The 14,591-nt window shown below is 44.3% G+C and overlaps 1 protein-coding gene across 1 annotated transcript in view; it reads left to right on the top strand.

Moving 5' to 3' along the window:
- Nucleotides 1–14,591, top strand: part of C2H10orf67 (chromosome 2 C10orf67 homolog) — a 126,090-nt gene that overhangs the window by 47,063 nt on the left and 64,436 nt on the right. Inside the window, exons 6-8 of the mRNA XM_077808212.1 lie at nucleotides 490–637; nucleotides 1,868–1,926; nucleotides 4,267–4,332. Of these exons, the coding sequence (XP_077664338.1) occupies nucleotides 490–637; nucleotides 1,868–1,926; nucleotides 4,267–4,332 (273 nt within the window). The remainder of the gene's footprint in view (nucleotides 1–489; nucleotides 638–1,867; nucleotides 1,927–4,266; nucleotides 4,333–14,591) is intronic.

Genomic DNA, 14,591 nt, shown 5'->3' with positions numbered 1-14,591 from the left:
GTGATGTGCTCCTCATGACACTGGCAGCACTGTCACTGAGAAATGGCACAAAGGCAACAAGCCCCCCTCCTTAGCCATGCACTTTGCAACCCCCTGGTGTTGCCTGTCCGCAATCTCTCCTGCCTGCCTAGTTACCAACGGCACTTCATAAACACAGAGGGAAGTGTGGGTGGATAGGCCCCAGCTGCCTTCCTGGACACAGCCTCCATAATAAATTGACCTGAATGATGAGGGCACACAAACAGTATGATATGCATTATTCCTGTCAATAAAATGTCCCCATGTGTTATGGCTTTGTATATAATGTACTGCAGTCTTTCTTCCAGCAAGATCCTATTTAGTCTCTTGACTTTTTTGTGTTCAGATTATAACTGTGTAATAGAATTCAGAAAAGTATATGATAGCTGTGTTGTATAATTATTATATTTGTGCAGCATATTTAAATCCTTGATTCTTTACTTAGAAATACAAGGGTTCTCAATCTTTCAGATTATTTTTGGCAGCGATGATGACAATGAAAAAAAAATACTCAAAAAAGAAAATGAGGATTTCAGAGGAGAGGTTTCTAAACTACTTGATAGGATTTCACATCTTGAAGAATCTCTGAAACGCAGTGAAAAAGAAAATAATAAATTAGGTAAAATTTTCATGTGATGTTAGGTCAAGTTGACATTTAAATAGAGTATGAATTAAATGTTAAAACCAAAATGCAAATCTAGTATGGTCCAAAAATGTGGTAAGTTATTCTTGGACTTTCTATCAGCTTATTTTGTGCTTTTTAATTATTCTAAACTTTTTTGAATATGTCTATTTACTTTTTTACTCATGATAAAAGAATATTTGTTTATATGGAAGTTGAGACTTCTTATGTTGGTTAACAGAGTTGCTGGAGTTCATAAAATATAACACTGTTATTTTGTAGTCTACAAAATTACTAAAATCTGAGAAAAGTGTTATGTAAATATTTATGTTTGTAAATGATGAAATATATTGTTAGTTTTAATTTAGTTGCCTTAAGAGGAGGAGGTAAAATGGACACTGTATATAGAATAGGTTTCTGTGCTTATACATATGTATTAACATACACTTTCTGGGAAAAATATGAATGATATGTTTGTGTAGAAGTCCACAAAAATGAATTTATTTTTCAAGTTATCAACACTGTTTTCAGTACAGTTACTTTACAACATTTTTTTAAAAAAATTCATTTTGTCTTATTCTGTAATTGAGAGTATGTGTGTATATATATAAACACACATACACACCATTCAGGTTATAAGAACAATTAATAAGTTCAGTCCTTACTTTCAAGTTACCGCTAGCATATTGTCAGTGTTAGAAAGCCCTTATGGAAAGCTAAAAATCTATGGCATTAGAACAGAATTTGTGTGGAAAATCTGGCTTCTGACTTTTTTGTACATCCAAATAGATTAGAAATAGTAGTACCTTTTATAGCAGAAAGATGAATTGACATAAACAGGATTCTTTATTGCTGTTTATCATCTGATTTAATGGCGCCTCTCATCTTTTCATAGTTTTGTTTGGGCAATAAAGAACCACCTGCTAAAGCACTTTGTATTGGCTGTGACTAACAGCAAGGATGTCCAGAACTAGTATTAATGAAAAGCTGTGGGCACTCAGCCACACTTGGCTCTTGAACTTACTTCTTAATCTCTATCTGACCAGCCGGCTGAACAGCAGGAAGAAGGCTATGAATGTCAAGGGCAGTTGTGAAGGTCAGAGTTCTGCTAGGACTTTCATCCACTGTGCATTCCACTAGGCTTAGACTGACCTGAAGCATACAATATAAATTCATTGATGTAGGCTTGTAATTTCATGCTCTACCTTTCTCCCTATTTGTTTTCAGATAAGGAGGTTCGAGGTATGCAATTAAAAATGGGAAAAGATGAGAAGACTGTTCAAAAGGTACTGTACTGTTTTGACAGTGATGGACGTCTCTCTAAGCAGAAAAGCAGCAGGCTTGGGTTATTCACAAAGTGTATTCCAAATAATATGAGAAAGCTGAAAAATAGTCAATATCATTTCAATTGTTTCAGGTTTTGTTTTATGTTTGTATAACTCAGTGATGAGTACAAATGAGCTGGTATTCCTGCCTATGCAGAAGGTGGTGGTTCAGATTGTCGTCCTTCTGTCATGTCAGCATTATTTTTGCTGTATTTTAACACTTTTAAATTAGACACTTGCTCACTTCTGAACCTCAGCAAACTTTACTGGAGTTGGGTGGAGTACTTTCATTAAAAAGAAGGGCACACGTATATTTTTAGAGGAAGAGTAACAAGGATCAAATATGGAAATATCTCTAATTCTGGGCAAGAAAAGTCTTATTCTTGATAACCTGTAGTTTGCTGTGTATTTTCTGTATTTCTGGATAATGTTATTAGTTTGTCTTCAATATTATTTATGTGCTATCAGTACAAGGCAGTAGTTGAACAAGACATAGTAAATACAAATTAATGCTTCTTGGCATAGGGAAGTTCTAAAAAAGCAAAAACACCTCCTTGAGAGTTGGGAAGACATTGAGATCTAGTTAGATAACATGCCTAGATATCATGCCAAGTGGTTTTCTTTTCTACAGTGCATTATTCCCTTTCTAAAAATGAAAGAGAAATCAAAGAACTTCTCACTGTAGAAAGTGGACTCTTTCCATGAAACATTTTTCAATGTGTTCTATATCCCTTTTTGAAGAACTTCAGTTTAGCACAGTCTTACCCTTTTCATTAAGGTATTTTCATCTTTGTGGTGAAATCTCTGGGAAGTAATGACCCTTTAAATGCTAAAAAATCTTCATATTAACAAGTTGTTTTCACTGCCCAGGGAGAGGAAGAATTCTGTTTTGTTGAGGCACAGGAATGAAAGTCAGGAGATCTGGGTTCTATTCCCACCTCTTCCATAGACTTTCCTTGCAAACTTAAAGATGTCACTTCTCACACCTTGCTTTCCCCTCTGTTAAATGGGGATAATACCAACCTATCTCAGAGGGGTATTGGAAGGCTAAATTTTTCAATGTTTGTAAACCTTTGAGATCCTTTTGATGAACCCTAAAATTAGAAATGGAAGCTACAGATGAATCCTAAGATTAGATATGGGAAACTCCTATTGGTCCATCCAGTACATCTACCAGCCAGGGGTAGATTGTTCCCTACAGTACATTTTCTAGTGTATTATTTAGATTGTTGAACTGCCCAAAGGCTCCAACAAGATTGGGGTCCCATTGTGCTAGGTTCGATACAAATTATATATAGATGAAACAATCCCTGCGCCAAAGAGTTTACAGCCTACAGTTCGTCTAGTTTAATTTGCAAATCCTAATCCATGGGATTTCTGACGCTTCTTTGGAGATTGTTCCACAGCCTAATGCATCTCACTGTCGGGAAGTTTTTTCACTGGGCAATCCGCTGAAAATTGTTTTTGGCTTGATATCTAGAATTTTTGCACTTGGATAACTTTAAAATTGGGTTAATTTTTTAAAATTTATACATGCACGGATTTAGTCCTCAATGACAATAGGTGTCTGACATGCCCCCATTAAAAAGGCTAAGTAAACAGGTTATGTATACTGAAGATGACTTCAAGGGTCAAAGAAAATAGAACATCTTTGCCCTCCCCAGAAAGCCACCAAGCAGCAGTTGAACTACTCCAAAACTGCCACTGCATCGTGACTGCATCAGCCCTTGTGAATGCTCTCCAAACACCCCCGTTAGAGGTGTGTGGTTTGATGTTGGATCAGTGTAATCCTCATTCTGAATACTTCCCTCCATGGGAGGGGCTCCCTATACCCATTCTTTATGCTTTGCAGGTTGTACAGGTTTTCTAGTCAGACTCCCTCCACCTAAGCAATGGAGCATCATTAGTTTGACTGTGTTCAGAACTTCATGCAGTTCTTATTTGGGCCAAAGGATTTGTATCAGAAAGCTGTTTTTCAGAGTGCCCTTCATTTTAACCTGCAGCTCTTTAGAGATCTGATCTTGTGTATTTTGTATGCACGTTCAGGGTGTGTTCAACACAAAATGAAAGTGTGAATGTTTGGTGTGTGAATTGCACATTGTGCATGTGGCATTCCGAGTGCACTGTCAGGTTTGTTTCTAGGTATCAAGGTATGTGCCAAGATGCCTGTCTGTCTATCATTCATTAGGTTATATATATGCTGTATTTTCTTTGGTAAACTATATTTAGAAAGGATTTTGGAAGAATTCTACTTGCCTATAATCTAAAATGCAATATTACTTTTTATGCTTTTATTTTTAGTTAATCGAAGCTCAAGAAAAAATAAAGATGGAACTTGAAAAGGAGAGGTCATTAAATCAAAGTATGGTAAGATTCTTATGCTTAAATTATTTTTATGAGCTGCCATGTGTTTCAAACTTCATAAAAATGGTTGTTTTCATATATATATATATATAAATTCTTTATTTTATTTAAATATTCAGTTTGTTCTAAGTATCATATGCAGCTTATATGTACTATTTGATTTTTTTTTTTTTTTTTTAGAAAAATGATTTTTAAAGAGGTTTTTGGATAATCAGTTCAGCAGAAGCCTAAATTTTACTCTATTAATGGAAGAAACATACATATAAAATGATTTTTAAAGATTTTTTTAAAAAGAACTTAAATATTGTTTGGCACAGAAGAACTTGGAAAACATTTAACATTATGTGGAAAGGTTTGCTGCTACTGATTACAAAATGTCATAGACAATGATAGAGGGAGCCCTATCTTAAATATTTTTGTATTCTGTATTAGTCTCATAAGAATACTGCCTTTTATTTTCTTTTTACGTGTTTCAAGAACTTTCCAGATGGCTGATTGTTTATTTTATCATTTGACCTTTTTTCTAACTTGGTCTCGCAGTGGTTTTCATACTGGTCACCACTAGTATGTCTTTGTTACAGTATACTGACTGGGCTTATTATAATAAAAAATAAAACACAGCTTGATTTGCAATATAAATGTGCTAGAAAAGAATATGATACTGTTTAGAAGAGAAAAGGTTGTGAATAGAAAATCAGTACCACTTCAGTTACTTAAACATTTGCTTTTTTTCAGCTTGTCAAACTTTGTGCCAAGTCATCGCTGCTTTTACTTACTTTGTTTTGTTAATCTTAGCACAGTGTGTGTTGGGCTATCTTGACATAGGGCCAAATCCTGCAAGTCCTTACTCAGTCTTTGACTTCGATGGGACTTTTGCCTGAGTAAGTACTGCCGGATTGAGTCTTTAGAAATGGATGAAAAACAGAATTTCAAGATTATAAAGGAAGCCTTCTTTGAAACCAGTTTTTAAAGGCTGAAAAGTAAGAATAAGTTGATCTATAGACCTCTTTTTTTAACAAACACATTAGTCTTGAGAACACATTTTACATTTTTTTCTTTTAACCTGAAAAATATGATTTTCTTGGCGTCAGGGATTCTGAGTGCACACAATTAATATTTTTAAACTTGGTTGCCTAAAGTTCAGACCCGAAATTCATGTATAGGCTTTGGCCTTTCAAAAGGATCTGTGTTATCATAAGCATCTGTCTGCAGGGCTGTCATTAGCCATATGCAGCATACACGGCTGCATAGGGCACCCGAAAATTGGGGCATCCCTGCATCTTAGTGTCCACCATCCTTAGTGTCTTCCTATCCCTGTTCTGACCCTTCCTGCAGGCTCCCACCACAGCTGGCTGCTGCAGCCTGGTGAGTCTTCTTCTGGAGGGAATCGAGTACTTAAAAGTGAAAAAGCCTTCCAGCCTGATAGGCCTATTAGCTCAACATTGAAACTGTTAAAGAGCCATTCAAGTGGTAATGAAGCCATTTAACAGGCATTTGCCAACCCCCCAGGTATATACTCAGTTTCTGAATTTACTGACAAAAACAGTTGTGCATTACTGTAATATTTACTCAGAACATGTTAGTCTACAGGACCTTAGTTTAAAATTTGCTTCAAAAATATTTCATTAGTGTGTTACTGAAGATTATAAAATCACGTCTCTAAAAATCCTTGCATACATTTTTTTGATGAACAATCTGAGTATTCGCAAAAAGAAAAGGAGTACTTGTGGCACCTTAGAGACTAACCAATTTATTTGAGCATAAGCTTTCGTGAGCTGCAGCCTATACAACTTATCCTGAAGGATGACCCAACACTCTCACAAATCTTGGGAGACAGGCCAGTCCTTGTCTACAGACAGCCCCCCAACCTGAAGCAAATACTCACCAGCAACCACATACCACACAACAGAACCACTAACCCAGGAACCTATCCTTGCAACAAAGCCCGTTGCCAACTGTGCCCACATATCTATTCAGGGGACACCATCACAGGGCCTAATAACATCAGCCACACTATCAGAGGCTCGTTCACCTGCACATCCACCAATGTGATATATGCCATCATGTGCCAGCAATGCCCCTCTGCCATGTACACTGGTCAAACTGGACAGTCTCTATGTAAAAGAATAAATGGACACAAATCAGATGTCAAGAATTAAAACATTCATAAACCAGTTGGAGAACACTTCAATCTCTCTGGTCACGCGATTACAGACATGAAAGTTGCGATATTACAACAAAAAAACTTCAAAATCAGACTCCAGCGAGAGACTGTTGAATTGGAATTCATTTTCAAATTGGATACAATTAACTTAGGCTTGAATAGAGACTGGGAGTGGCTAAGTCATTATGCAAGGTAAACTATTTCCCCTTGTTTTTTCCTACCTCCCCCTTCCCCCCCAGACGTTCTTGTTAAACCCTGGATTTGTGCTGGAAATGGCCCACGTTGATTATCATACACATTGTAAGGAGAGTGATCACTTTAGATAAGCTATTACCAGCAGGAGAGTGGGGTGGGGGGAGAGAAAACCTTTTGTAGCGGTAAACACCCATTTTTTCATGCTTTGTGTGTATAAAAAGATCTTCTATACTTTCCACAGTATGCATCCGATGAAGTGAGCTGTAGCTCACGAAAGCTTATGCTCAAATAAATTGGTTAGTCTCTAAGGTGCCACAAGTACTCCTTTTCTTTTTGTGAATATAGACTAACACGGCTGCTACTCTGAAATCTGTCTGTGCAGATTTCCTAGTTGGCTTTGAAAATCTCAACCAGTGGGTTTGCACAGGTTTCACCAAGGACATAATTTGAAGGCATTGGAGTTGAATAGGTATAATTAAGGTCTTATTTGTCCCCATTGAACCTTTATCACTGAAGATGATGAGTGAGATGGAAAGAATCCAGAATGATCTTCAGATCCCAGGTTGAAGACTGCTGGGCTGGCAGCTAGAAAAGACATTTTTACTTGTAAACTGAGCTCATTAGATACAGAAATCACTGAGGTACAATAAACGTGCAGTCACGTAATGTCACTTTTACTGAGACACTCCTCAGAACAGAACCACGCTAAAGGATTGTCTGCATTACCTCTCTATTCTTTTATAGTAGCGTGTGTTTCAAAGGCTGAGCCTCTTTTTTCAATTTACTGTTACCTAAGACAAGGCACAGCAAAAGTGGAGGTGATCATTCAAATTCATTGTAAGTTCTTCTAACATAAAAAACTATTCATTAAAATGCATATAAAAAAACAGAAGACCCTGCAACATGAATGGAAATACTGCACATACATATTTAGGGCCATATTATGCCTTTAGGATACACCCCGATATAGGGGCAGTGTAGAATTATTTCAGTGCAGGCAAGGAGATAGTATACTTCCTAGAGCTCCCTAGCCTGCATCTGCTGTGAGCTTTCCCTTAAGAGGGTGCAGCATGTGCCTCCCTCCAACTGGCCAGCTCGGCTAGCTGAGATCAGATGTGGGGAGGCAAAGCCCCACCTCTTCTCTTCCCTCTCTCCATCCTTCAGAACCAAATAAAGATTGCAGTTACAGCTAGTCCCTGCACAGAGGTGCAAAAGGGGTGAGGAGAAAAGCTCCTTGAGCTTCCTCCCTTCCATCCCTATATGCAAACCGGACATAATACGGCCCTAACTGTATGTATATAGAGAGGGCAGAAGAGGAAAATCTTGAAAATATATTCAGGAAAACAAGCTTTAAAGTGAATTCTCTTTTTAATACCAATAAATGCTGGTCCTTAACCAAGTGTACTTCTAGAATAGTACTACTCCAAACGTACTCCGCTCACCCGGAAACGCTTCTTTGGGTGTCTTCTTGGAGAAATTACAAAAACTAAGGCTCACCCTGCCTTTTTGCAGATGTATTAGTATAAGGATGCAAAAGAAATCAGTATATGAGCCTCCAGGCTTTTCTGTTAATCTCAGCCTCTTTCTTTACTCTTCTTCCACTCCCCATTGAGTTATAGAACATCTGGTACCAAACTCATGGAATGTACCTCTGTTTGGCTAGGTGCAAAGTTCTGAACTCAGGTCCTTTAGTAGGGTGACCAGATAGAAAGTGTGAAAAATTGGGACAGAAGGTGGGGAGGTAATAGGTGCCTATATAAGAAAAAGCCCCAAATATCGGGATTGTCCTTATAAAATCAGGACGTCTGGTCACCCTATTGTTTAGTAAAGATAGTAAAGATACAGAGAATAGATATCTGGTTGCCTCTGAGATGTGGTGAAGGAATCCTGGCAAGTATTGAGCACCTGTGGAACCCTCTAATATTATTAACATACATGGCTTTTTAGCCATATTTTTTCACAGTATATTACCCAACAAAACAACATTAAATGTATAGGAGACTGTGAAGGAGTGCACTATCCCTTTAAGGGGCAGGCTGCAGCTGATGCAAGGACAGCCTGGGGTGTAATGTAGAAGAACCAGCTCTCTGAGTCACGTTAGTTTAGACTCCTTGAGTCAGAGAGAAACCACCAGCCATGACAGCTTGCATGGTTTCTACTCCCTTCTCTCCTGCTCAGCTTCAGCTTCCTGTTTAAACAGCCCTACCCTAGGGTGGGGCAGGGTCTCCTTGGAGTGATGTCCCTGTGGGTGCTTCACTCCAGGTGATGGTGCGTCCCTGCGCCATTGATCGGAGATCTTTGGTAGCAATGCCTGGTCGGGACGCACGCATTCAGCTGCTGACTTGCGGTGTTGTTAGGGTCTGCCTGAGCATGCGCGACCCTCCCCCAGTTCCTACTCAACCATCCTTGGCTGAAGACAGGACTTGGGACAGTGCTCATCTCTTCCCTGGTTACTGTAGGAAATAAGTAGAGAACAATAGAAATAGTTAGGTAGACATTTCCCAGTTCTCCCTTTCCTTTAGTATAGTTCGTTAGTTTAAAAAAAAATTTTTTTTACTCAAGTTAGTTTCTCGTTGAGACGTCCCTGGCTGCTTATATTTTCATGATGCCGGGGTCTCCAGGCTTTAAGAAATGTGGCTCCTGCAAGGAGTCTGTGCTGCGGTCTGATGGGCACTCACTCTGCGTCAAATGCCTTGGCGAGACACAAGTCCCTGCGAAGTGTCTCCATTGTACCAACTTAAAAACTAGAGCTCACTGTGACAGAGACTTGCGGCTACAAAGGCTTCTCATGGAGAAAGCTCTGCAGCCACCTGTGGAGAAGGGCAGTAAATCCTCTCCCTCGCACTCCCCTGCCAAGTCAGAACCGACCGGGAGTGCGGCTTCACCCTCTCACGCAGGGCTGGTGCAATCACTAGATGAACTAGGCAGTCGCCTAGGGCGCCAAGTGGTTGGGGGCAGCCAAAAGCGCGCTCCGGGGAGGCAGTGGAGTGGAGGTGAGGTGGGGCAGAGGGGCACGGGGAGGGGCGCCTGCAGCAAGTAATGGGGGGGGCTGGGCGCACAGGGGAACCGCTCCCCGTCCCAGCTCACCTCTGCTCTGCCTCCTCCTCTGAGTGCACCGCCCCGCTCTGCTTCTCTCCCTCCCAGGCTTGCGTGCCAAACAGCTGATTGGTGCTGCAAGCCTGGGAGGCGGGAGAAGCGGCGGCGTGCTTGGGGAGGAGGCAGAGCAGAGGTGAGCTGGGGGGGGAGTTGCCGCACGACTCCCCAGGCCGAGGGGAGAGGGAGCTGCGGGGAGCTGCCGCAGGGGGGGCGCCTCAGGGCGAAGGGGAGCTGCCACGGGGGGGGGGGGGGGGCTTCAGAGTGGGGGGGGCAGGGAGCTGCCACGGGGGGGGCGCCTCACGGCGGGGGGGGTGCAAGGCGGAAGTTTTGCCTAGGGTGCAAAACATCCTTGCACCAGCCCTGCTCTCATGCAAAGAGGCAGGAAGCCCTAATGTCTCCTCTCAGAGACACTGAAAAGGATAAAGGATCTTCCGCAGTGCCTTTACCCTTGGTGCTGACAGCACTGAGAGCAGGCACCTCTGACCAGCGCAGCGCTCACGCAGGGTGCAAAGCCAAGGACCGCAGCGGGAAGCTCTCCTCAGCACCGGCCCCGCCAACAACGATGATGGACCCTGTGCCAGCAGGGAGTTCCACTCCGGTGTCAACAAGAACATTGGCACCGAGCCTGCCCGCCATCCCTGGAGCAGATTTGGAACCCCTTTGGGGCTCTTACAAACATTCCGCGGCTCCTACTAAAGCAGGGGTGGGCAAACTTTTTGGCCCGAGGGCCACATTGGTGTTGTGAAACTCTATGGAGGGCTGGGTAGGGAAGGCTGTGCCTCCCCAAATGGCCTGGCCCCCTCCACCTATCTTCCCCCTCCCACTTCCCACCCCCTGACTGCCCCCCTCTGAACCCCTGACCCATCCAACCCCCGGCTGCTCCTTGTCCCCTGACCACCCCCTCCCAAGACCCCCCGACCCTAACCGCCCCCCTGGGACCCCACTCCCTATCCAACCCCCCTTGCTGCCTGTCCCCTGACTGCCCTGACCCCTATCCACACTCCCGACCCCTGACTGACCCCCTGGGACTCCCATGTCTATCCAACCCCCCCCCATTCCCTGTCCCCTGACTGCCCCCCAGAACCCCTTGCCCCTTATCCAGCCCCTGCATTCTCACCAGCCCCCTTACCATGCTGCTCAGAGCAGCCGGAGCTCGCAGCCCCACTGTCTGGCCAGAGCCAGCCATACCGCCCGCGCCGTCTGGCAGGAGCAGCAGGCCAGAGCGCTGGTGGCGCACTGAGGCTGTGGGGGATGGGGAACAATGGGGGAGGGGCCGGGGGCTAGCCTTCCCGGCCGGGAGCTCAGGGGCCGGGCAGGACAGTCCCGTGGGCTGGATGTGGCCCACGGGCCATAGTTTGCCCATCTCTGTACTAAAGCCAAGCAAAAATCACTCCAGGCTGCCGCTCACACTCCATGCACTGCAGCACACTAGCTTAGGGAGCAGCAACAATTTTTGCACCAGGAGGATATCTCCGTGGCCCCTGAGCTTGACTCTCCATTCCTAGACACGGAGTGCTCACTGTTTGAACAGCAGCTCTCACCACCTGACCTGGCTACTTTCACTGCCTGTGAGAATGACATACAACGGCAGGCAGAGTTCTCCCCGCCTGATTCTCCCCCTCCACTGGAGCCATGCATATCTCAAGACACGGCACATCATAAGAACCAGCCTCAGTTTCTTTACTTTGTTCCCCAGTGGGTGGGACCCCAGTTTTCCTACCCGATACCCTGGCCTCAGTGGTACCCACAGTCGGCTCCTGCCACTGCTCCTCCTTGCACCCCTTCTACCAGATCGCAAGCTCGTCCTGCACCTATATCCCCAGCTCTGATATCTAGAGCTCCTGAACCCCCCTTTAAGAGGTAGGCTATGAACCCTTCCTGGATTTACCGGCTCCTGCCTCACCATCAGCCGTGGAGGATGCCCTCCTACCTCCATCTCCACAAAACGTGGACGACTTTAAGCAATTCCAGGAACTTTTCAAGAGGGTGGCACTCAGCCAGGACATCCCTTTGGAGGAAGTCCAGGAGACATAACACAGACTCCTCAAACTCCTCCAACCCTCTGCAACCTCAAAGATTTCACTACCCATCAACGAAGCCCTTCTAGAACCAGCTGATACTCTCTGGCAGACCCCTGTCTCCATCCCATGAACATGAAAGAAAGCTGAACTTAAATACCCCATGCCCGTGAAGGACGTTGATTTCTTATTTTCCCATCCACAAACCAATTCTCTTGTGGTGGAGGCAGCAACACATAGAACAAAGCAGCCACAATACCGGCCCACTCCACAAGACAAGGACCTCAAATGCCTTGACCTCCTGGTCCGCAAGGTTTATACCTCTTCCACTCTACAATTTAGAATTGCAAATTATTCCACCCTCCTCGCAAGCTATGACTATGACAACTACAACAAGCTCTTTGATTTTGCCTCCAATATCCCAGAGGACAGGAGAACAGACTTTAAGTCAGTCCTCATCGAAGGTCAGTTGGTGTCTAGGATGGCACTACAAGTCTCCATGGGCATGGCGGACACAGCAGCCGGCACCAGTGCCACTGCAGTGGTGATGCGCCAGTTTTCCTGGCTGTCTACATCTGGTATCCCCAAAGATCTGCAAACCAAAGTGGAGAATCTTCCCTTTGACAAAGACAAACTCTTTTCCAAAAAAAAACCGATGAAGTCCTTCACACTATGAAAGACTCATGGGCCACTTTGCGCACACTGGGCATATAACCATCCCTCCCCAGGAGACAATGGTATCAACCTTATCAGAGACCCAGGGCACAATAATATCACCGAGCCCAGTCCAGACCGTATGATACTGGGAGAAACCGCAACAGACCTCCTAGGCGCAGGCAAAACCATGCGCAACCAACTACTTCCTACTCATCGGGAAACAAACAACAATTTGGAAGTGCTGTTCGGGGGTCTGCGTGACCATCCCTTGACTCTGCTGCCTATTTGCCCATTTGGCCACCGCCTCCAGGCTTTCCAACATGTCTGGCAACAGGTCACACAGGACCACTGAGTCCTGGAAATCAGTCAGGTTACTCCATCCCTTTCCTATCTTCCCCGCCCACCCTTCCCTGTCCCTCTTCAGGGACCCCTCTCACAAGCACCTCCTCCCTGTAGAGATGGCTCATCTTCTCCACCTAGGTGCAGTGGAACATGTACCAACGCAACATTGGGGAGAAGGGTTCTACTCCCACTACTTTCTGACCCAAAAGAAGGGAGGGGGATGGAGACCTATACTGGACCTATGCCAACCGAACACATTTGTACATGTACAAAAATTCAAGATGGTCACATTAGGCACAATAATACCCACCCTGGAACAAGGGGACTGGTTCACAGCCCTCGACCTACAAGACACCTATTTCCATATATCCATTCATCCAGCACACAGACGCTTCCTGCGATTCACACTCATACACAATCACTTTCAATACAGTGTACTTCCATTCAGTCTCTCCACAGCACCGAGGATATTCTCCAAGACCCTAGCTGTAGTTGTAGCCCACCTCCGCAAACATGGGATTATACCTTTCCCCTACTTAGATGACTGCCTTATCAAAGCCAGTTCCTACAACGAGACGTTAAAAGCGACAAACTTTACCATCTCCCTCTTCCACAGTCTAAGCTTGCAAAGAAATTTCCAAAAATCCACCCTGATACCTACACAGCAGATAGAGTTCATTGGAGCTCACCTGGACTCAATTAGAACCAGAGCCTCACTTCCACACACCAGATTCCTCACTATTACGCATCTCATACGCACAATCTCTGTTCTCCCTAGAATACAGGGACAGACCTGCCTACAGCTTCTTGGTTATATGGCAGCCACCACCTTCATGGTCAAATACGCAAGGCTGCACATGAGATGCCTTCAGGGTTGGCTCAGTTCCAACTACAAACCCAGCAGACACAGTTTCTGCATAACATGACTCCGCCAGCGAACATATTGGCCTCCCTACATTGGTGGACAAAACCAGAGAACCTATGCATGGGTGTTTCCTTCCATCCACACTCCCCAGTACTCAGGCTCACCAAGGACGCATCCCTGATAGGTTGGGGAGTGCACCCAGGCAACCACAAGGTACAGGGCCTCTGGTCCCTATCAGAGACGCATCTGCACATCAATCTTCTAGAACTCAGAGCCATCAGTATGCTTGGCTTCACTTTCTTCCCACCATAAAGAACAAGTCCATTCAAGTTCTGATGGACAATATAGCATGTATGTTCTGTATCAACAGGCAGGGGGGAGCATGATCGCATTCCCTATGAACAGAAACCATCCGATTATGGAATTGGTGCATAAAACATCACATAGAAATCACTGCTTTCTACCTGCCTGGGTGTCACAACACTATTGCCGACACACTCAACAGATACTTCTCCAAAGAACACGAATGGGAATTGCATCCCGCAATACTCCGACAGCTCTTCTTCCACTGGGGCACTCCATCGATAGACCTATTTGTCACTCCTCAAAACTGCAAATGCCATCTATTTCGCTCCAGAGCGGGACTCAGGAATACATCTCTAGAGGTTGCGTTCCTCATTCCTTGGAACATCTCCCTGACATATGCTTTTCCACTGATATACAGGGTTCTACGCAAGATCACAGAGGACAAGGCCCGGGTCATACTTATTGCCCCAGCTTGGCCCAGACAGACATGGTATCTTTACCTGCTACTCATGTCCATCCATCCTCCAAGGACTCTCCCTGACAGGTCAGATCTGCTGTCCCAGAACTGCGGTCGGCTTCTCCATCCGCAGCTCCGGAAACTCCATCTGATGGTGTGGTT

The sequence above is a fragment of the Eretmochelys imbricata genome, chromosome 2 (assembly GCF_965152235.1).
Source record: "Eretmochelys imbricata isolate rEreImb1 chromosome 2, rEreImb1.hap1, whole genome shotgun sequence".
Taxonomy (NCBI): domain Eukaryota; kingdom Metazoa; phylum Chordata; order Testudines; family Cheloniidae; genus Eretmochelys; species Eretmochelys imbricata.
Note: the sequence above shows the minus strand (reverse complement) of the source record. Positions and strands in the feature narration are given on the sequence as shown.